A 24,863-nucleotide genomic window follows, 5' to 3' on the forward strand; every position below is an offset into this window, starting at 1 on the left:
TTCATTCCAGGGGCAGAGTTAGAATGGTAGCTACAGCCTCTTTCTGACTTGGGCAGGTTTAAACTTTAGCTGTTCTTAGGGTTATACTTTAGCCAGCTGAATTTACTAATCAGCAGCTGAACCATAATTTCCTCCCCTGTTTTGTGGAAATAGAGCTTCCAACTCCAGCCATGGACTAGCTCCTGAGGATGTTTGGGACGTGGGCACTGGCCTCAGTGGCATGGAGTTCTCTACTCATGAATCTTCTCTGCAGATGGGCAGTTTCCTCCTTCCATTCTTTCCAGGATGTTGCAGGATGCTCTTCTGGTCCCCTGGAGCACCAAAACAGGTGCTTTAGGTAGCTCTGGGTGATTACTATCTGCCCTATAGGACAAGCTGACTATAGGAGCTCCTTACTCGGCCACCATCCTGCCCTTCTCCTTGTTGTTTTATTTTTAAATGAATTAATAAGTATTTTTTATTTCTCAATTGTAATTATTAATACAGTAAATAATGTTAGATAAAATGCACACAAGCAAAAGCTCTTTGATATCCTCAGTAATTGTTTTGAGCATCAAAAGTTCCTGAGACAAGAAAGCTTGAGAACTGATACTCTAAAAGAGAGTATTGCTACTCCTAGTGATTGTATCTTCTTGAGGGGTAGATAAAAGATGATACTTCACATTTTCCTTCTTCATTTGAGATAATGTCATGGTTAAAAACAAAGTCAATTAAAGGGAATCAGTGGATTTAAGCAAGCAGAGTCTCCTGCCATTTTGGCAATCAAATACATTTAAATTCCCCCAAAGTGTAAATGAGTATACACGACTTTTTGATCATCTTTTTCTACCGAGCAATTTAGAGCAAATTACCCCTATATACCTTTTTTAAAGTCAAGATCATGACCTTTGGCATTTCATTGTTTTGCTTTTAAGTTTGTCGTGATATGATACACCAATTATATCAATAAATGTGTAGATGCAACTTATAAAAAAATTAAATGAGTTAATAGGTACAAGGCATTTACAACAGTGCTCGGAATATAGCAGGGGCTTAAAATATGTAAGGTGTTTTTATCTATGTGTGATGAGTAAGCTAGGCTTGATAAGACATGGGCAAAATCTAATTTATTTTTTCTTATGCCATCCTGGCAAATTCACTCTGTGAATCCCTTCTTTCACTTCATGAATAAAAGTTTAGGCCATTCCCATAGATTTTCCAATCACTCAGATAAGGAAAAGACCAAACTCTTAGGTTTTCATCCAATTTTAAAATTCTCCCTTCTCCCAACATCACCTATAGTTTGTGAATATGGGAGGAAAGGGGAGATACTTGTTCATTTCTTCTCTCTTTATTGCTCTTTTCCAACCAGCTCAATGTAGCTTGTGGCCCTTCCATGGTTGGATATGAGGGCAGTGGGGATGCAGCAGCAGGGATGGAGGGTGAGGAAAGGTCTTAACTGGCTGGTTGCTTTCTGACATTGGTGCTCTCTGAGTCTGACAGGTTAAAAAGGCCTATGGTTCTTTTCCTTATGGAACACGGTTATGGTTTCTACAGAGTTTGTGGTTCCATCGCAGAGCAGCTCTCTCCCCCTACTTCCTCTAGGGAGCTGATGCCACCTCAGCTGCCTGCTGTGACCACCTTCAGTTTCTGCTTCTTGTGATGCTGGGGTCGGCATCACCTTTGGCAGGAAACATTCCCATACAGGGGCCTCTTCGTGGAGACTCAGGCCTGTTTCCCTTATACAGAGTCTACATTGTAAAATCCCACCAGGAAAGTGTGCCTTTGTTCAGGTATCATCTGAAGGCAGCGAATCTCAGTGAGGCCCTCTTTCCTCACCCAGCTGCTCCAACCAGCCCCTCACCTTACAATTTTTCATGAGCAAGCCAGGTATCAGTCTCTGTGTCCTCAAATATCAAAGTGACACATATCAAGTTCTACAAATTGTGATCTTGAAACCATCTTCTCTCCCCTTACTCAGCCTGAGTAGAAAGAAAGACTCCCTCACCTCCCCCATGAAGTAGGAGAGAAAAGTACCTAACACTGGCAACTTTTTCTCTTATTGCAACAGAAAAAATGGGCAAAAGATATGAAAAGGCAATTCATAAACTGATAGACCACTAGCATAGGAACAAGAGGAAGACAAATTAAACCAAACTTAAGAAGCAGTCTTTACACAGTAAAAGTTGAAAAATTAAAATACAGATTTGGTATGATATTGAGAAAATACTTACACATAACACTTGTAGTGAGTGAAAGTTGTGACTGTACCAGATCTCCTTCTTTGTACCTGTCCTAAAGAAATACCAGCAGAAATGACCAAATATGAAAATGCAAGAATGTTTATTACTGTGTTATTTGTAATTTTAAAAGATTGAAAGCAACTTAAATGTCCACCAAAAAAAGGAAAAGCAAAATAAATTATTATACATTCTTCAAAATGGATGCAAGAATTAGAAAGAATAAGCTGAAGTGATATATGGAAAAGGATTCAAAGACATTTTTAAGTGGGAAAAAAAAACAAAGAAAAATTTATATGAATGATAAATTTATATAAGAAAATGGAGAAAACCAGATATCTCTCTTTGTCCATATATTCATGTTGTAAATGCATAGAAAAAAAAAATTCCTGTCATGTCAAAGTGGTATGTAATTACCTTTCTTTGGAGAAGGGTTTGGGACTGGGATAAGAGGGGCCAGGTAGGGCTTTATTATTAACAATAAGAATATATTACGTGTATGATTAAGCATAACTTCACAAAATAATTGAAAATACAGTAAAATTAGTGGGGTTGTTAAGAGATGACCTTTAAGATTCATCTCACATACAACCCTCTATATCTATAGTGATAGTTGGGTTTACTAATTTTCAGAAGAGCAATCATCATCCTCAAGGTATATTTATCATATTAAGAAAAGTGTTTCTAAATAACTATTCACATCTAAATGTCTTTTCAAACAATAATTATGAAGTCTTAGCCTATGGTTTTGAGATTCTAAGGTCATAGTAAAATTATGCTTTTCAGATAATAAACCAGACAAATTTAAATACACGGTACCTTGATTTTACTATAATAAAAATTAGCTGATTCCCACTGTTCAGGTGATATGCATAAAGAGAACTGCAACAATTATTCCCTGAAGCATAAAAATTTCATTTCTGGGAACTGGTTTTGTTCAACTTAAATTACATTTCACCTCTAGGTAACTGATTATAATCTATTCTTTAATGATGTATTGTTTGAAACATATTTTCCTTTATGGTGTTTATTTTTAAATCATAATATATGTGAGTCATTGAGGACCTACTTAATAAAGATCATTATAATCATCAACAGATTAAATATAGGTGTTGGAACCATAAATATAATTACACAAATGTTACCTTATTATTTCTCCTATTTAGTATCTACATGAAAATGGGATTGTCCATCGTGATCTTAAACCAGAGAATCTTCTCTATGCAACTCCAGCCCCAGATGCACCACTCAAAATCGGTGAGAACATTTCCTAATGTCCTCTGACCTCTTTTCCCAGAGCAGCAGAAGAAATTTTTCTGTGGGATTTAAAAATATTGCTTCATCCAGTTTTGCTTCCATCCATTCCTTGACTACTTGGCACCTGTAAAATTGTTTTGGAAGTTTGTGTTCTGTCTTGGAATACTAATTGGGAGAGTAGTGGCTAAAAGTTAGTGCTACATGACTGAGCACACAAGGAATCATGGCTCTGGGAAGTGGAAGGAGGTCTCCAGAGATGATTTTGTATTTTTGTAGATAGGTTTATACAGAAGAAAATCGCAGATAACCAAATCTCATTTTTGGTTATTAACTTTCATTATACAAATTAGCCGGAGTCTAATTTTAGATAATCAGGAACTTTGACACAAAATGCCTCAATACATAGTGAAGCTGAGTCATCTGTTTATAAGAACAGAGATAAATTGAGATACACATCTCCTCTGGATGTATGAGTCCAGTTTTCTTTTTGTGGAGGTACTACAGTGGGTCAAATAAGTTTAAGAAATGTCAACATTTAAGTTAAAAGCAATGTTTATTTCTGGAGTACTTCCCAGATTTAGTGTAGTATGAAGCTTTCCCAAACTTTATTGGACCCTTGAAACCCTATTTCCACCCCCCGACCCCATAAGCATTTTGAAGAACTGCTGCTCCAGAGGTGAACATTGGGGAATTCTGATCTACCCAAAGAGACTTAAATCGGCGTTTTAGGAAAATTACATTGAATGTTACTTTCCAGATCCCTTCCAAAGCAAGTCTTCATTTACAAAAACAGAAATAAAATTTATTTTCGATGAATTCCCCTTTGGGCACTTTGTGTTAAATCCTCTCAAACACATTTCTCCTCTTGTGCTGTCCTTTATAACGAGTTCACTGCATTTACACATGTTAACCCCTTTGAAGATTAAGTTGTACATATCATGGAAGAGCTCAGACAACATAATGTGCTTTATGAATGCAGGAAGTGAAAGAAAACTACTGAAAGTCCTGCTGAGCAGTCTGCTTGTTCTTATAATCATGCCTGCAAGGACTGGAGAACAGGGAGGCTCCATTTCCTTTGACATCACTTTCAAAGATTTTATCCTTAAAGAAAGGTCTTTAAATGGATAGCTAGATGCTAATTTAGGCAGTAAAGCCTTTCTTTCTGAAGGGCTTCCTGCTGATTTCACTGATAGGGAGCGGGCACTTCTGTGGAAATGGGGGTTTACCTTTGAAGTTTAAAATGGCATCCATTCTGCACCTGCCTCTCCAAGAATGGCCTTGGAGGGTTTTCTGATGTTTCCTGAGTGAGACACGACCCAACAAAGAGCTCATAAGAGTAGCAACTTCTGACATTTTTCCTAGGTAAGATTCTGAGGAATATAAATAAAAAGGATCTTTGAGAAAAAAAAATTATCTGTCAAATACACTAGAGCAGAATAAGCTTTTTGATGCTTCTCTTTATTTCCTTGACATTTATGAAAGCATAATTTTTTATATTGTTTTCTCACAATGTACTGAAGGTTCTGAATGATACCATTTCTATAGTATCCTTTAGAATTATTGTTACATAAATATTTTGGAATTAATAGCATTAGATAAAATATAACTATTACTACTGTTACTTCAAGAAAAGAATAGCTTATTGACTAAAAGGTGGGAAATATAGAGAAGAGCAAAAATGTATTTGGGCATCAATTTTTTTCTCCAATGTAAAGCAAGATTTAATTTTTTTTTGTTTCCTCTCCCCAGTCACTTGTCTCCACCCACCCCTACCCCACCATCAAATACAAAACAAACATACACACAAATAATAAAACAATTTTTAAAAAATAACAAGCATTCTATCTTCTTACAAAAGCTGAGGAAAGAATTGCTTTAATTTTTTTCCTGTTTTTAGCTGATTTTGGACTCTCAAAAATTGTGGAACATCAAGTGCTCATGAAGACAGTGTGTGGAACCCCAGGTTACTGTGGTATGCTCTTTAACACTATTTTACTTTGATTGTTATTATCAATCTACTTTGATTTAATAACCTGAATTGATTTTAATCCCTAATGTCTCTATTTATATCGCTTAATATTTGGTGTTGTTCTGCATGAAAGGGAACATGACATCAGTTTTAGGGCACCCCATTAGAACAGCAAGGGGTGAAGGGGGCCAGGGAGGAAAAAACAGGGTCTCCTGTTCCAGCCTTTGGGGCCATCGTTACTCTTAGATCACTCCGAGTTGAAAGGCACTCACTGGGTAAAAGGGTACGGAAAGGACTGATTTTGTAGTTGGAATCAAAGCTCTGAGCCCTTTGTTGTCTCTTTCTGTATTTGCTTTTCCTTGGAGGGTGTGTGAGGAGGATGTGTTTTATTAATACACTCAGCAGCAAGAACGGGGTAGTATTTAGTTCTCATCGATGGCTCTGGACTAGCCCCACTAAAACAAGTGATTCTGGGGATGGGGCTGAGGGTTCCTGTCCAGAGTTTTTCCCAGACCCTGGAGATGGATTGTGCTGAGGTCTTTGCATCCTGTTTCCTAGTCTCCCACAAAGAACTAAAAGCACCCCAGTACAGTCCACAGTCCAGAGATAGAAGAAAAGCTTTTGATCCCACTGGCATGAAACTTGCCCTTTTTCTTCTTGATGGCTAAATTAATCTGGCAACTATCTAAAAGCCAATCAAGTTTGCAAAACTTATCTGGGAATTTTTGTGACTATTGAATATACCACAAATCAATTAAAATCCTAATCAGAGTTACAAAGGAAACAGTGAAAATTTTAAGTCATTAGTCATAAGATTAGCCATCCTTATGTCTAAAATATTTTTCCACATCTTCCATCACTTATCTCTTCAGCAAACATTTAGTAATCACCTTTTGTGTAGTCAGGCCAGTACTTGGCACCAGGGAGATATGTTTCATGCCCAATCACCATCCAGGGGCTCACATCCATGTGATGCGATCTACAGACATATAGATCAGAAAGTTATAGCACCTTGAGAAATACAGTGCTATGGGCACAGAAAGTCCATTATGAAATCAAAGGAGAAGGGTGGTGTTTGGAGATACCCATCTTGTTCCACTATAGCATTTATATTTGTTAGTCTCTGCTGCCTCAGAAATAGATACCTAAGAATTATATAACTAATTCATTTTAACCCCTTTTGAATTCAGAGAAATCAGTTTAGAGAAGTGTAGTAAAACATTCATTGAGGATATTAATTTAATTCATTGATTAATCCACAGAAATTTAGTGCTGGAAGGAACTTTAATGCTCATTTCCATCCTCATTTTACTGAGACCCAAAGACATTTAAATGTCTTCCCCAAGTTTCCAAATCTAATTGTCAGTGGATTGGAGACAAGAATCTGGGTATCCAAGAGTCTAAAAATATAAGTTTTCCCCTTAAAAAAAATATAGATAATTGGAAGATTGTTTTTCTTCACAAAAGGATGGATCAGGTATTGCTTTTATTTTAAAATGTCTTCTATTGCAACTTTTAAACCTCAAATGAATTATTTTATCATTGTAAGAAATGAAAATCCAAAGATATGTAATCAGTATTAATAGCCCAGAGTACATCTTTCCATACCTTCCTCCCTGAATCCAAGTTCATATAGATGTTTTAAATTTTGCTTTTAACTAATTAGCTTCCCTGATGGATTTAAAATATGATTTTCTTGCAGCTCAATTTCTTAAATCCCAATAATTGCATAGAATTGGATACACCTGTCTTTCTAGTTCTTTACTTTGTGCCAAATATCCTTGTTCTGAACTTAAGCTCCTTGAGGTCAAGAATAATTTATCTGTTCAGGGTAACTTCAAAGAACTCAAAATAACTTAAACATGATAGAAATGTATTTTTCTAGTGTTAGATGAAGTGTGGAGATAAGCAGTCCCAGTGGACTCCACCGCTATGGCTCTGGTAAGATGGGTCTCAGTATCATGGATTCAGGCTTTTTCTTTCTTGTTGCTCTGCCATTCCTTCATGTTTCCTCATAGTCCAAGAAAGCTGCCTGAATTCAGCCTTTACACCTGCATTCTAGTCAGCAAGAAGGCAAAAAGACTAAAGAAGAATGTACCATCTCCTTTTCAGGTAGATTTGCTGAAGCCCCACATGTCACTTCCACTTCTGTTTTCGTGGCCACTACCCAGTCACAGCCTGCACACTGCAAGGGAAGCTGGCAGTGTTGCCATTTGGCTGGACATGTTGCTGCCCCAAGTGACTTCAGGGTTCTGTTACTAAGGATGGATGTTGGATTAGACAACTCACTCTCTTCATCATAGCAAGAGTCCCATACCAAGGGAGGGAAAAATGTGAAAACCACTGCACTGCACTATATCATGTTCCCTAGAGCATCCTCTTGAATGCCTTTTATTTTTATTTTTTTACACGTTGCTTTATTTTCCTCAGACCTGTTACTGACAAACTGCTGTTTATGGCTCTTCCCTCCTAAAGGTGCTGTAAGCCCTTGCCTTTCCCCTAGTTCATATGTCCTTATTTGTCTTTCTTCTGTAATTCTTCCATGACTCCAGGTCTCCCAGGCTATGGTGGAGCAGGAGAAAGAACCCCAAATTTAGTACCATGTCCCAAATGGGATTACCTATTTATGATTGATAATTTCTAACTATTGAGAGAAAGATAGTTGAGAAAAGAGTGATAAAAGGAATTAATATTCTCCCACAAGAAGAAAGCTGATGGATAATTTAATAATCATTATCCATTAAGCATTCCTAGGAGATGGGTAAGTTGGAACAAATTTCTAAGAGAATTGTGCTGCCCTAGAATGGGAGGATTGGGAAGAGATTACACTAGTGGCCTCTCAGAATGCCTTCCATGATTAAGAGTTGGTAGTTCATTTTCAAGAGTTTTAATAATAGTGATGTCAGCAGTTCTTTCTTGCAGCATTTCAATATGGTCATTCTGTGAATGAATGCTTTATTCATTGGTAAAACTAACATTGAATGTCTAATAGACTCCATGTTAGGCATTGAGGTTACAAGAATGGATACAATGTGGTCTCATCCTTCAAGGAATTTCAAGGCTATAAAAGAAGAAACACCTGTCCAGAGTAAATCCCAGTTTGTTGTAATGAATTCTGTGATATTGAACTGAGCCAAGGGCTGGGGAGTACAGAGAGGAGGGAATGGTTAATCCTGCCTGGAGAGATCATCACAAAGGAGGGACATTTGAACTGGATACCAAAGGATAAGGAGAAGTTCAACAAGTGAAGAGATAGCCACAGATATTTTCTGGCAAGTTCAGGGGCTCTTTGTCACATTGTCACTTTGAATGACTGGAACATAGAGTCCTTGGTACAGAGAATACAGATGGACTTGGAATGATAAGATAGGGTATATATGTATTTTTAAATCTAGGCATCAGACTACAGAAATCAGGCTTAGTTTTGAGGGTAATAGTGATCCAGCAGAGGTTTTTAATCAGGAAAATATTTTAAAAATCAAGCTTGTATTTTGTAAACATCTTGATAATGATATTAAGACAGATGGACTTGAGGTTGAAAGACAGACCAGTTAGAAAACTATTGCAAACATTCTTTCCTATCCTCTGATGACACCGCACACATGGTGCTGTCACTGCAAAAACAGCTTCTCAGTGGATAAAGTATTCAGTCTACTCCAAAATTCAGTCATTCATTTTTTAAACACATAATATGATTATAAAAATAATATTTCAGACTTTCTTCCTTATCATAAAGAGGTCCATCTTAAGGATAATGCCGTCTTTTAATGGAGGCTTATTTTCCATTTATTTTTTTTCTGCCAGGTATCTGTATCACTGTTATTTAAACAGAAAGGGAGCTGAATGGTTAGAAGTGAGAGAGATAATCTGCCTTAGATAAGGACTCACCATAAAGGAGTGATTTGCCAAATTATTAGAAAAGGAGTTGGAAGCAGAAAGGAAGAGAGGAGGAAAAGAACTCTGCTTACCTTAGAGGAAGATTTTGGGGCTTGAGAGGGAAAATAAAAGTGCCTTATGAATTCTCTAATGCTAAACATTTATGTGGAATTAATATTATATGGGTTGAGACTGGCTTGGAAATCAACAACAAATGAGTTCTGTATGTTTATTTATAAGAGCAATGTTCAAAATTGTGTATAAATATCTCTATATTTATTCACACATACTGTGTATCCCAAGGAAATTTATTGAAATATTAACTCAAAGTGGAAGTAGAGGAAGGGGCAGGATTTTAAGAATACACCTATGTATACTAACCAAGAAATCATTGGCAAACCTAAGTTCAAGGAAAACAGAAACCACGGTAACACCAGGGCACAGAAAAAATATGATGCAGAGAAGAGTCCAGGTCCCACATTTTCCAGGACAATCTCTGTTGTCTCCAATCAGATCACATAACTCAATTCTTGATAGGACATTGATGTCACCATGCTGTGACACGTACTTTCCCTTCTACTCATTATGGCACAATCAGATACATCGTAAACATACCTCTTTGGTCTTTTTTGCCAGAGGCCAGTCACAGCTTATTATTCTAAACTGAATATAAATCTTATTCCAAAAGTTTTAAAGAACTCTGTAGACTTTTACTTAAATTTTCTTAAGGTCACAGAGTAGTTACATTCACACCAAGCAGTAAAACTTCCTTAAAAATCCCTTTAAAGTTCTCTTTCTCCAAAGTTCCTCTTCCTTTGGCACCTGTCCCATAGGTCTTTGTCCTGACTTTCTTTCCTCTCCTCTGGTCAGTCTGGCCAGCCTCTCTAGCTCTCCACACTTGCACATATGCCTAGAACATAGCCTTTCTTGCTTTCTTACTTGTTCATTTGCTTTCTAAACAGGTAATCCATAGGGAATAAATTGCAAAAAATTCAAGGGATATACGCTTGTGCTTTTGACATGAAATAAATCATTCTGCAACTTGCCTTTTCTTATTTAATATTTTCATTTCATTTTTAGTTTATATAAATTCACCTTACTCTTATAAATATTGAACGTTCTGTTAAGTAACATGGTAGTGCCCAGTACTGATGCGTGAGGTAACTGCGATGGCCCCTCCCCACCACCACCAAGAGGCAGATCTCTATAGAGGAGGTAAAAGTGGGCAAGTGTTGTCATTCCACGAAGGAAAGATGATGGCTTTTTTTCAGTTCCAAAAAGGAGATCCAAACTCATAGAATAAAGAGAGTTGAGAAGAGGTGGGAGGAAGAAAACCATACATTTATAGATGAGCTAGGATTGAGACCTAAGAGCAAGACAGGTGGGATTCACTATCATGCTATAGAAAGTACTACTTTACACAGAGACTCTATGTTTAACCTGAAAAAAATCTGAGGCCTAAATAATTGACACAGAGGAGAGGTGTGAACTTGTTTCCTTGCTTCTTGTAGCAATGGCACCCAGGGTCCATTATTCATACTTGCACTGTTGTCTAGTTTCTACTTTTAATGGAAGGCTTTTGGAATTACATCTTTTGATGGAGTGGGTATATCTGTTATACCCTCTGTCATTTCTTAGGGTAGAAAAGGGAAAAAAAGGAAAACCACTCATTTGGTCTCATTCATAGAGCCTTTGTCCTAAGCTATAAATAACACAGGGCTCCCCTGTAAGAGAATTGCAAAAGAAAATCACAGACGCTGTGTGTTTAAGCAAATACTCATTATTTCCTGGGAAAGTTGCCCAGTCAAAACCAAACTCCAGGCCAGAAAATTAGAATTTGTTGTCCAGATAAATGACAAAAATGATTGGTACTCCAAAATAGTTCATAAAGAGTTCAATGTTAACGACATTCTCAACATCTTGTTGTTGGAAAAAGATTAAGCCCTTTCCCTGTTCCCCTCCCGAAAAAAAGTCATCCAGCTGTGGCTACTAGTAAATGTGGTGCAAATATAACTATGTAACATTAACTACCAAAATGTTCTCACTGGTTTTGCTATTTAAGACTTGCCTATTATTGAAACCAACCCACACCAATCACAGAAAGAAGTACAAGCTGTAAGAATAGGAAAGGATCCAGTATGGTAATGGTTAAATAAAAGAATATTTCTCTCTAATACCAATTATCTCGTTTATTTATAAAATTAGCTAAACTATGTACATTTATATTTCATATTTCTGTTTGTTTTTCTAAATTTTATTCTCATGATCCAGAAGCTGTTAAGAATTTTTCTTTTGCCATTTGCCAAGATCTCTTATTAATTTCTAAGACAGTCTTATTGACATAACTCAGATGAAATATTACTACATGAAAATGTCCCAGGTGCTAAGTCCCTTAGGCAAACACTGCTTTACTATTATGCATAATTTAGAAATGGCAAATACTCATTGTGCTTAACTTTATACCAAAATGCAGGTGATTATTAACAATTGAGGAACTTGCTCCCACTTTATGCAGTGAGTCTACAGGTAACTATTCCTACCAATCATATTCTAGGTGTTTCCATATATAGTGAGCGAACAGACTGGACCTGCCTCAGTCTTGAAAAATGACAGGGCTTTTCGACTGATGGATTCAGCCATATTTATCAGTATTGTTTAAATATGGAGGTGGTGCAACTAAAAATATGGTTATATGTTGTAGTCGTTTCCTAGCTGGTAACAAAAATACCATAAAATGGGTTGACTTGACAAAAGGAAATTATCGGTTCAAGGTTTTGAGGCTAGGAGAAATCCAAATCAAGGTGTCAGCAGGGTGATGGCTTACTTCCTGAAGATTGTGGCTTTCTGGGGCTGGCTTACAGCAATCCTTCGATCTTTGGCTTTTTCATCACATGGCAGTGCATGCGCAGGTGTCTTCTCCTTTCTCTTCCAGGTTCCATTGACTTCTAGCTTCTTGCTTTTCTGGTGGTTTTCTCTCTCTGCCTGAATTTCATTCTGCATAAAAAGGACTACAGTAATCTGAATTAAAGCCCAAACTGATTCACTTGGTCACACATTAACTAAAAATATCATCTTCAGAAAGTCATATTTACAGTGGTTCATACCCACAGGGATGAAATGATATTAAGAATATGTTTCTCTGGGATACACAATTCAATCCCCGACAAATGTGGAGCATTAGTGCCTGCTGAAAGTGTGGGATGACAGGTAAAATAAGCTCATGTTACAGCCCTGAAAAATATTCCAGAATGTTACCTCCTAAAGGACCAACATGTAGTGGTGGGCTCAGAAGCATGAAGTGAATGTCACTAGCTCAAAATCTACTATAAAAGCACACATACACCAGCCCCCGACACTACAGCACCGAAGAGGTCTTTCATGCCCTACCTTCACCACAGAGTGTACAGATGGCTGGAGACATGGGTTGGCCGTATTTTGGCCCCGTTTGTCTACCATACACAGGCCAGGCATGGATTGCCAGTTGTGTTGTTGTTGTTGCTCTTGCTGTTCTTGTTTTCATGCTAAAATAGGATCCCAAGTCAAATGGCTCGATGCTACTCCAGGTTTTACCTTAAGCAAGGTAGATAAACCCTCTAACTCTCAATCTCCTCAACTGTGTATGAGAATAATAATGACATTAATTGCACAGGGATCCTAAAGGATAAATAACCTAATGTATGTGAAATTGTTAGAGCAGCCCTTGGTACATAGAACATGCAATAAAGGTTCAGCATTTATAAAAGAAAATATAATAATTATCAATACTATCCTCATTATTATTATTATTATTATTATTATTAAAACTATCAGATTAAGAAGTATGATGTTCCTAGTTTTTCCCTGCAACCAGTAAATCCTATGCTAGGGGAATTGTGTTTCAGGTCTTTAAAATTACATTGTCTCTGCCACAATTCTTTTTATTTTGAAATAAAGACTCATTTATTTTCTTTCCCCTAAGATTTAACCTACAGTTATATTCTCTGAACTTTATAGTTTTTGAAAATTTTTAACATTTTTCTAGATTTTTTAATGTGTTGGGTATGAATATTAATAATATTTCCTGAGAATGGAAACCATAAGAAAATGGTAGAGAAAACCAATACAATCTTTTCTAAAACTCTGCTGGTTCCTCATATAGTGGTAATTGGTTATGAGGTAAATATGGAGCAACACAAAAAAATTCCTTCCTGTATGACTGGAAATAATTGGGCAAAAGAGGGGATTTGTTTGTTAATTTTGGTGACTGCAGAAAGACAAGTTCTCCTCAGTGACTAGACATTGACTCAAACATAAAACTGTGGTAAAATTCATTGAATCAGTTTTAGCATCTGAAACTATTAGGTCTACTTGGGTATTTTGGGTTCATTGTGTTGTATTTTGATCATCAGAGAGGACATTGTGTTCTGATAGGCTTTTATCAAAGGAATTCAAGTTTGCTTGAATAGCTGTTGGAACCATAGATTTCTAAAGTTTTTATCGTCAGAGAGAAAAAAAGGACCAAGTTTTAGTCCAATATTTTAATAGATTAAAAAGGGGAAATTGAAAAGTATTTTGTTAAAAATAGAATAATCTACTCTCCCCCCACTATAGATACACACACATACACACACTCGCCCTGCAGAACCATTTTTTAAGCTTCCCAAAATTAAAAGCTTCTTTAAGAAAAATTTCTTAAAGAGAACAATAAAAAATATAACATTTGAACTTGTCATATGAAATATTTTCATTTCAAGTACTTTTTAAAATCTCGTTAATAGAACACTTTTCCAAGATCATATACCTCTATAAGGCAAGTCTTGCCCTTTCTTAGGGCCAGTTAATTATTACAGGGATAATCCCAAATTGTATCCCTATTTTTGCCACATTTTTGCTATTTTTCAAGAGAATAGTCCACTAGGTTCACTATGCAAAAATTTAAGAAAAATTTTCAACAGCCAAAATTGACCAAAAGAGCTCTGTTTAACTCTCAGCAAAACAGTTAAATTAACCAGAAAGCTACAATCTCTATAACATGAATTCACACTAATATGAAAACTATAGGAAAATTCAAATAAAAATAAAAGACATCTAAAAATCTAAAACCCAAATTTCAGAATCATTTCATAAGACATTATGTTTTTGTTCATTTCTATTACAGTGGTAATCTAATAAAGTAAGGGATAATCTCACCAGAGAATTAATTTTATACCCACAGAGGTGATTTTCTTATAAATTACTGTACTATCTGTAACTGTCACCTTGACAGGTTGATGTGTGTATGGGGTTCTGGTGGTGTCTATTGACAGTAGGAAAGGAAGCAGGAGAGGTGAAAGGAAGGAAGGCAGAGAAGGCTAAGCAGGTAGTAGAGGGACCCATGCCTCCTTCCTGACACAGCCCTTCTTCCTCCCTCAGTTCAGCTGTGTCCCCAGGCCACCATATCATAAGTGTGGCAGGTATGCCTGCAGTGCCTGAGCCACAGGCATAAGTCCTAAGTAAAAGAAAAGTGGGCTGGGGACAGATGCAGAGTAGTGAGGAAAGATCACAACTCATCTTGCCCTTGACCTTGGAATGGACAAGGGACTCTGCAAGTTGGATGGGGGCTTATCTTAGGCTTTCCTGGAAGTATGAAGTTTAGAGGAAAATGAGTCTCTTGGGGCCTTCATCTTGGTCTGATGCTGCCCCAAACAAAATGTGGAACTTCAGTTCTGAAAACATTCAGTCCTTTATTCATTCAGTAAGTATTTATTAAGCACCTACTTTCACCAGGCACTGTTCTAGGTGCTAGAGATAAAACAGGGAAAAAAAATTTTTAAAAAAACCTCTTCCTTAAGCATCATGTATTTTAGGGTGAAAAGAGATAATAAATTTAAAAAGATGTAAGTTATATAGAAAGATGATAACTGCTTTGGAGAAATAGTAAGTTGGGAAAGGATACTGGAAGTGCTGGGAGCCAGGATTGCTGTTTAAACAGGGTGATCAGAGAAGGTTTCATGGGAGAAAGGAACGTGTGAGCAAAGACTTGAAAGGGATAAGAAAGGTAGCAAGTCTCGTGGATATCTAGGGAAAGATAAGGTACATCAAGGAGGCAGTGACAACGGGGGAAAATAGTAGGTAGGAGAGGGGCTCAGAGAGGTAACAACCGGAAGGCTAATTTAACATTTATTTAGATGGTGCTATGGATTGAATTATGTCTCCTACATAGATTAGTTCAAGTCTTAAGCCCTGGTCCTGTGGAGGTGAACCCACTCGTAAGTAGGATCTTGGAAGATGTTAGTTAAAAGGAGGCCAAACTAAACCAGGGTGGACCTTAATCCAATATGACTGAAATCTTTATAAGCAGAGGAAAGTCAGACCCAGCAGTAGGAGGAGAGAGAAGGAGACAAATGGTCATATGGAAGAGCAGAAATTGAGTTATAATTGCCAACCAGCACTACAGACTGCGGAGAAAGCATGACCTTGCTGACCCCATGGTTTTGGATTTCTAGCCTCCAAATCTGTAAGAAAATAAATTCCTGTTGTTTAAGCCAACCTGTTCATAGTATTTGTTATAGAAGCCCTTGAAAACTAAGACAGATTGAGGAGGCTTTTGGAGCAGCCAGGCTCAGGGTTTGTTCATTTTGAAATGCCTGTTAGATAGCCAATGGAGGTGACAATGAACAGAGGGGTCTTTGTGTCTGAAGTTCAGGGACAAGAACTTGGCTGTTGATATAAAATTGGAAGTTATCAGCATTTAGATGGTAAATTCATAATAGTATCTAGTATCACCAAGGTAATAAAGGACCTCAGGCCAACCCTGGGCCCCACCATCATTAGGGCACCAGGTAGAAGGAAAGAAACCACGTTTAAGATTTAAAGAACTGTTGAAGAATAAAGGAGCTCTAGAGGACAAGAGTAGTAATTGTAAGTGGCTATTGCAAGGCACAGACTTTTGGCTCAATACGCAGAAATGTATTCTAAGAACTAAAGCTACCAGTGATAGAAAGGGCTGCCTCCCTAGGTAGGGAACTCCCTGACTTGAAAAGTGTTCCCAAAAGCTGCCTTTTCTCATCCTTGATCCAGGGCTGTCAGCGAGGGGTGGGGAGAAACTGAGTCCTATTCATTTTTATATCACTCAGTAGATAGCCTATGTATAGTAGATGGTATTAAATGGTATTGTCACAAAGCTATATATGCACAGTGGAAGATCCCGGCCAAGCTTCAGTCAAAGTTAACCATATATATTTTTGGCCTGAGATAACTGATAAAATTGAATTTAAAGAGAGTGTCACCAGCATCTTATCCTTATCTCTCATGTTCTTCTTGAGTTTAGAAACAGTCATTTAATGTAAGGGTAATCCTTACATTCTGGGTCTCTACAGCATAAATCATCTCCTATGCCCACGTCTATGTAAGTGTTCTTATCTTAAGAACAAAACCAGCTGTGCCAGAGAATTCAAGTTCTGTGAGGATTCAGCTCTATTATTACATATGTGAGGGTGGAATGATGGGGGAAAGAGGTCATAAGGAAGAGGTGATTGATGGCAAGTGGGTAGAAACTTGTTTAAGATGTATTATTTTGTCCCTGAACACCCACAAAATGTTCTCATTTTAGAAATTTTATGCAGAAAGAGTATGTATAAAATACAGCTCAAAAGTTTCAAAAGAATTATATTTGATAATAGTAAGCAAAAGTGTATAGTTCCTCTAGAGGAAAAAACAATATTTGCCTTATTTAAAATATGAAGCAGAGCTTAAATTCTGAGTCCAGTACTTTATATTTGCATCTCCATATACAGAAGAGTTCTTATTTACTGTTAATATTAGGATGAGTTGGGCTTATTTATTGTACTCCACCTCAACCCATAAAAGATTGGAAAATTAATCCTCCTATGGGCTTCCGGGTCAGCATTTCACAACTTGGAAGTGATCAGGAGCTTTGATCTGCTTCAGTCTGACTGGAAAAAATAGCAGTTACCTCAGGATGGGAAGGCTCAATGGAATCACAAAGAAAGTGAGTTTCATAGATATGAAACTTTCACAGGGTAATAAAAATAAGGAGGTTTAGTTTTTCCACTTCTGAAAGTGCTAGGTATTCTCAAATATTTGATTTTCTTCAGGGGATTATTTGTTTTAAGAAGAGGAAAATAAACAGGCTATCCTCCCAGTTTTAAGATTTATACAAAGAGAAATGGCACACAATTCATGAGGCAAAAGGTTTTAACAGGTTAACTGAAAAGCATCAAGTGGAAGTTGGTTTGACTGATATTTGCAGTATAAAAAAATCAAGAGCCCTGGAGGGTAGAAAGAAAGAGTGAAAGCACAAAGCTTATAACTGGTGTCTCAGAACATCCTTCTAATATTTTTTTTTGCTCAACACTATCAAGTCATAACAGCAGAGCCTCAAATGCCATCTCATCCTTCTCTATGCTTTCACAACCTAGCAAACAGAAAATTGATAGTATGTGAGGCTCGTTGTTATAGTTGACAAAGTTGCTCCTAGCCAGAGGCAACTATCTCAAGTGCTTAGGCAACCTGAACTTCTACCAGCACCGGGACTGAGGTGACAAGCATGTCAGGACACCTATAACTCTTTCTGGCACCCTGAAGTGGGGTGACTTACAGGCTGGGAAGTTCTGACCGGGTGAACTGACATATCAGCTCTTTGTCTCCAGCCCCTGGTTTCCAGACAAGCCTTCCTTCAAGGTGGTGTCAACCTCAATTTGTCTCTCAAGTGTCCTAAGAAGACAATGCTTGCCATCTTTCTCTGTATCATCTCCAAAAACAGTGACTGACTTACTTGACTGTGTTTGAGTCTTCTGGGAGTCTTCCTCACCTTCAGCTTGTGTGACGTGTGAGAAGCACTAGCCCATTGGGAAGCACAGCTTAATTTCTCCTGCTGCTCAGAGGCCCCTGGAGTCTGCTCGAGACACCTGGACTGCATGTGCATAGCTAGCGCAGGCTCTCAGGACTGTGTCCAGCTCCCCGTCAGCCTGAGTGTGTTGGAGACCTCGGGGTGCCAGTGCTTATCTGGAATGAGACGGCTCTAATTTTAGAATATGTTCACGCAAAGTACACGATTTTTGGGGATTTATCAATGTAATCTTATTATGTACAAATGATGAATGACTCCATGGAAAGTATTCATAATATCACCCCCCTTTCAAATTTATGGCCAAATTCACAGGCTTAGCACATAGGATGCCTGCCTCCTTCTTTCGCCTCGTTCCACCGTTTCCTCCATTGCTCTTCCCTTCTCTCCAACCAGTTGGAACCTAACACTTTCCACATGGGTCATGCAGTTTCACCCCTCCATGCATTCGCATGTGCTGTTTTCTCTTCCTGGAATGTTCTTCCGTCTTTAATTCACATGGCTAACTTCTGCTCATCCTAGAAGACTTGTCAAAAGAATCACACTCTCTGGAAGTATTTCAGGTCGACTCCAGGCTAATCGGCGCTCTCAAAGCACCCCCCACACACGTTTGTCATAACGCGAGGCACACTGCACTGCGGATGGTGCCTGGCTTATCTGTCTCCACCACTGAATTCTCTGCTCATGATCCTGAATTCATTTTATAAGCCAGAATAGACCTTAGAAGGTCACGGCCTTTGGAAGGAAAAGGAGACCCTGGAAGGGGCTGTGATTGGCCCACATTTACAGGGGTGATTCCTGGCAGAGCTGGTACAACAGTGCGGTTTCTTAACTCCAGCCATGTGGGCTTCCACTACAGCAGCTCAGCTGGTCAGCTTTTAGTCATGTGTCTGAAATGAACACATACCCTGAGCCTCAGAACAGGGGGTTTTACCCTGTTTCTGGCAAATATCTGTGAGACATTAGCAAAGGATCAAATCACGTACAGATGCTACGATAAGCACTCCATGTGGAGGCTGTCCTGCTCTGGGGAGGGCAGGCACTGCTGTCACCGCAGGAAGCTGCCCCTAAGTGTGTGGGTCTCCTCTGGGTTCCTAGGCCTTCGTCAGAGCAGGGAAGAGGCAGAGAATTTCCAACAACTCCTCTTCTGCATCCAGCAGATACCCTCCCTTCTTTCTTCTCCCCCACACTGTTCAGTCGCTGGAGGCAAAGTGTAGAGCTATATCTAGATGCAACTGGCTTTTGTGGCACCAAGAAGATCTCCCTAAGCTCAAGACAAGCCTCTCCCTACTGCCAAACAATCCTCCAATGTCTTCTTCTCAGCTCTGGGAAGGAGAGTAGTTCTGTAAAGTCAGACTTTAACAGGGAAGTAGATTTTTTTCCCCCTTAAGTTTGGAATTGTTAAAACAAAAGCATAGGAAGGAATTTTTTTAAAAAACAAGCAAGCAAACAAACAAAAGCCCTGATCTACTGCAGTCAGCCGTCTGGCCGGTGTAGATGCATTCTCCTGGGCCATGCTACCTGTGGCTCAGGCTCCAGTCAACACTGGCTTCTCTCAGGTCCTTGATTGTTCCTTGTGCCTTCCTTTGCAGAAGTGTTTTCTCTGTCTGGATCTTTTTCTTCCTTCCCTCATCCTCTGCCCTCTTCCCCGTTGCCTAGTTAACTCCTCCAGAGCTTTCACAGCTCAGATCAAACTTTCTTTCCTCAGGTTATCTTCTCTTACCAGGTCAACCCCCTGTTAGAGACACTGTCCTTCCAAGCACTGCCAGTGATTACTTCATATTTTTTGATTAACATCTACCTCCACCACCAAACTGGAAGCTCCGTGATGGCAGAGACTTGTTCTCTTTAACTCCCCAATATTCACCCTGCACTGTCCAGCTCAGTGACAGTCATACAGCAGGCACTTAATAAATCTTTAATGACTCCTTTAATGAGTGAATAAATGTACCTATTTATTTCATTCACCTTATTTTCTCTTGGATTTGTTTTTTTCAAAACACTTAACAGTAGTTTGAGAAAGTTCTCTGGCAAAGAATACCACTCTGTTGTTTTACCTCAATAGATAGGAAAGGATCAAAAAGCTCATCTAAGACATCAGTGAAATAAAGTTTCAGCCAATGACCAAAGTGTCCCTTTATTTTTCTCCTAGGGCTTTAGGAAAAGAGGGAAAACCCAACACCAACTATCCCTGAAAGTGTGCCATACGCTGTACTTGAAGGACCTACTTTAGGTGCATTTTCAGAAGTGATTACAGGAATTTGTTTTGATAAAAAGGAATTAATCCCAATCTCTAGTTGGACTCCCAATCACTATCATCTTATTTAAAAAAAAAAAAAAGGCACTCTGTAGTTAAGGTGGTATTTTGGTGACTAAATATACTATTTGAATTTTTATTTAATTTTTATGTTTCATTAAAATTGCTTTTTCTGAAGGTAAATCTGGCATCTTCGAAATTCCAAGGTCATTTACCAAAATTATTTTCTATTGGAGATTGGAAAGTGAGGTGCTCTGTAGCATTTAGTGTTTAATGAACAACAGCATGAATTATAAGGTATTTCAGGTAGTGGCAGAAAATGTGGGTCTACTTAGAAGACATCCAAGAAAATCAAGAAACAATTATTGAATGATTCAGAAAAGACCACCCTAAATCTCTTTAAATGAATTTTTAAAAAAACATTGTAGCAGATGTGACTCAAGAAGTTGAGCATTGGCCTCCCAGGTTCAGTTCTCAGTGTCTCCAGAAAAAAAAAAACAAAAACAAATAAAAAATGATAAAACCAACTCAGGGAAGCTGATATGACTCAGTGATTGAGTGTCAGCTTCCCACATACAAGATCCCAGTTTCAATCCTGCTACCTCAAAAAAAGACAAACGGTCCACCTAATGCTCTTTAATTATTAGTTTAAAATGGTTAACAACAGGGAAGCAGATTTGGCTCAACTGGTAGAGCATCTGCCTACCACATGGGAGGTCCATGGTTCAAACCCATGGCCTCCTGACCTGTGTGGTGAGCTGGCCCATGCACAGTGCTGATGCGCCTAAGGAGAGCTGCCCCACGCAAAAAAAGTGCAGCCTGCCCAGGAGTGGCGCTGCACACACGGAGAACTGACGCTGCAAGATGATGCAACAAAAAGAGACACAGATTCCCAGTGCTGCTGACAAGAATGCAAGTGGACAAAGAAGAACACACAGCAAATGGACATAGAGAGCAGACAATGGGGGCGGGGAGGGGAAGGGGAGAGAAATAAATAAAAAATAAATCTTTTAAAAAAATAGAAAAATGTTTAACAACAATGCAAAGTATTGGTGGTAGGGTGAGTTATGTGAGTCCTGTATGATGCTATGGATGTTTTGTGAGTTCATAACTATTACTATACACTTACTGTTTATGCATGTTTATGTGTGAGTGATATACTTGAGTAAATTTTTTTAATGAAAAAAAAGACAAACATATTATGGGATACTTTGAAATGATTTTCTGTTCCTCCTGTTTTTGTTTGTTTTGGTAAAGCAATGAAAAAAGATATGAAATACAATAGGGAGTCCATATAACTTTAAAAAGCAAACTAGTTGATATCTTTTCTTGAACTAAATTGGAAGTAGTCTCTCATTCTAAGGAGACTACAAATGAGTAGAATCACCTACAAGGACATTTGAAACCCAGGAAACTTGAAACTTTGGAGTGCCAGAGCCTGAGACTTATTCTAGAAAGGTTTTTGGCTCACCAGAAGTATTCAAATAGACTACAAGTGTATGTTCTGCTTGTTTTTAAGTTCAAGGCCATATTAACTACTCATTGGAAATAGTTAAAAAGTATTGAGGATAGTATCTAACTGTACTTATGTGTTTAGACTTGTTTCCAAATTTTATATTATAATTAGTAAATGGTTTTTTTTTTAATTTTTTCAAGAAATTCATTATGGAAGGCAAAAGGATTCTATACGCCTTTGTCTCTGCTAACCTCACATAGGAAGTTTAGCTTTTCACACAAGAGTGTATTCACATTGCCTTACAAGGAAATAAGTAGCTTTGGGCATGGAGGGTTGCACAGCCAGTACTGTGAAGCAAAGTCAAATGTCATGTCAGGTAAAAAACCCAGATGCCCTAGAAAGTGGATTCCCCCCACCCCCCAAATTTTGTTCCACAGTATTCACTTCATTCAGGGCTCTTGGGCTGGGACCTGTGAGAAATGGCCAGAGTTGGCCGGCCTTTGCCAGGATGAATCTCGGGGTAGCACAGGATGGGAGGATTTTCTTCACCGTAGTCGGCAGAAGAGGTCCCCACACAAAAGAAAGCAGCTCTCATAGCAGGAGTGGGCAGTGCAGCAGCATCTGTAGGCAGAATGCTTGTCTTAGCTTCTCATTGCTTGAACTACAGGAACTATCTTACTAATATCACAAGTGGGTAGCAGGTTAAAACACAAAGTAAACTTGAAAATCAACTAGTCCAATTTACTTTTTAGAAATGAAAACTAAGGCCCAGAAAATGTAAAAGACTTTTCTCAACAAATTTCTCTATTTATGTTTAAATGTCAATATGGGATTTGTTAGCCCTTCAGAGCAGATGACAATAAGCGATGTGAAGACCTAAGTCGGGAGGCGTTAAATGGACATCCATCGGCTTCTGGCAGGGTCAGCTCCCAGGACAGACACCGACAGCGGCCCTCCTGAAATGTAGCAGCCTAACCCACCTTCCCTTGGCACTAGGCTGAGCAAAGACTTTGGAAGGAAAAGTTTGGTGTTAGGGCTCAAAGGAAACTTCTGCAGGGTATAGATTGTCCTGGGAAATCAAAGTTAACCTGACAGAGTGCATAGTTTTGGCACGGAGCATGCATTTTCCTTAATTATGTTAATTAAATCTTAAAAAGAAGATTTTCGAGGAATAATTCACCTGTAGATAAGCAAAAAAGTCTTGGCTCCAGATGTATTTCCTCAAAAGATGCATCTTGGACTTTGCTAAATTTCTGCTTAGAGTCCCAGAATGCACACCCTCATTTCATCTTACAGATTCTTCATGGCCTATATTTTATGTAACACAATTTCTATGGGAGAGAGAAAGTGCTGATTCAAAAAGCAGGGGATGGTAAGGCCAATATAGGAGGATTTCAGTGGAAAATCCAGTGTATTCCTTTCTGTATGTTAAATCCAGAGCCCCATGGAACTCACTTTGACAATCTACACTGCATGTGACCTTTCCAACCCGCATGGACAAGGCATCCAGTTCCCTTGCCTTCCTGCACCCAGCTGAAGGAAGTGCAGTGGCCCCAAGACTTCCCTCTAAGAGCACTTTGCAATCATCAGTCAGCTCCTTCCTTGTGACCCCACAAGCACCCACAACACTTATGTTCAAAATAGGCTACTCTGGGCTGTAGGCCTGAGCCCTGTTTCTCCATTGATGGCAGAGCCCTTGCTTCTAGTTTCCTGTCCTTGTATGTTAGGCAAATGAACAATACCCCCAGTGCATACATTTGACCCAGTTAATTCCTCATTTTCACAGCCCTATGTACTAGTAAATGAAAGATGCCCCATGAGTGGCCCGCTGTGCACAGAGCTCACGCACCTCAAAATCCCCAGGTTGCCTGAGGGACAGCTGCTCTCTGGACCCACAGGTGACTGTCAATACCAGGACATGCATGTAGAATCCATCCTAGCTCCTGTTCCAGCTTCCCACCTCTAGTGACTTCCCAGTCCTTCCCACCCTCTGCCTCAGACCCCTGCCCTGCACACTGTCAGACACACACATTCACAGATGCCCTGGCTGCCAGCAGTTCTAGATGTCCAGGTAATAGAATTGTGCCCTCTCCCTTGTTTCCATTTCTGTGCTAAACTTTCTCATTTCATTTCTTCCTGTTTTCTATGTACAGAGCTCCCTTTTAAGGAAGGGGTCCTTTGTAGCAGAGATGTATCTCTATCTTCCTGATTTGAGCAGCATCATGATGTTCGATATAGAAAATGAAAGTTAATAACTTTATTTTAATGCTCCCCAAACTCAGACTATAATCTTTCCTGCTAAAACCAACAGAAAAATTTATAGTCTCATCACTTGGATTGGGGAGCGAAGATCAGTTATAAAACTGTTCTGAAGTTTTATTGATGACTTAGGTCTTTCCCAATTGCTTGTTATTAAAATGTGAATGTTGAATTTAAGCTCCAATTTAACACAATTCTCACTATTTCTGCAGCACCTGAGATTCTTAGAGGCTGTGCCTATGGACCTGAGGTGGACATGTGGTCTGTAGGAATAATCACCTACATCTTGTAAGTGAAGAAAAGCACTGTTGGTGCAAACTTTGTGTCTTTGCTGTAACATTTTCAGGTACCTACGGTCTTCATAAAAATCAATATTACTTTTTTTTAGAGAAAGAAATTGTGGTTTTACTGAAAAATCATGCAAAAAACACAGAGTTCTCATATACCACCCTTCACAGACAGCTTTCCCTATTAGTAACACTTTGCTTTAGTGTGGCACCTTTCTTACAATTGATGAAACAACATTAGTATAATTAAACTATTAAGAAAAATCCATAGCTCACATTAGAGTTCATAGTTTGTGTTGTAACACCCTATTTTTTAACATTTTTATTATAGTAATATGTGTATACCCTAAAATTTCCCCCTTTAACCATATTCAAATATATAATTCAGTGGTGTTTATATTCACAGTATTGTGTTACCATCATCACCAGCCATTACAAAAATTTTCCACCACCCCA

General features: G+C 38.5%; 1 protein-coding gene across 3 annotated transcripts in view; it reads left to right on the forward strand.

Moving 5' to 3' along the window:
- CAMK4 (calcium/calmodulin dependent protein kinase IV) overlaps positions 1-24,863 on the forward strand; it is a 270,090-nt gene that overhangs the window by 214,422 nt on the left and 30,805 nt on the right. For all 3 annotated transcript variants that reach the window (XM_058277043.1, XM_058277046.1, XM_058277033.2), the window contains 3 exons: positions 3,386-3,476; positions 5,374-5,448; positions 24,333-24,408. In XM_058277043.1, the coding sequence (XP_058133026.1) occupies positions 3,386-3,476; positions 5,374-5,448; positions 24,333-24,408 (242 nt within the window). The remainder of the gene's footprint in view (positions 1-3,385; positions 3,477-5,373; positions 5,449-24,332; positions 24,409-24,863) is intronic.

The sequence above is a fragment of the Dasypus novemcinctus genome, chromosome 2 (genome assembly GCF_030445035.2).
Source record: "Dasypus novemcinctus isolate mDasNov1 chromosome 2, mDasNov1.1.hap2, whole genome shotgun sequence".
In the NCBI taxonomy this organism is placed as follows: Eukaryota; Metazoa; Chordata; class Mammalia; order Cingulata; family Dasypodidae; genus Dasypus; species Dasypus novemcinctus.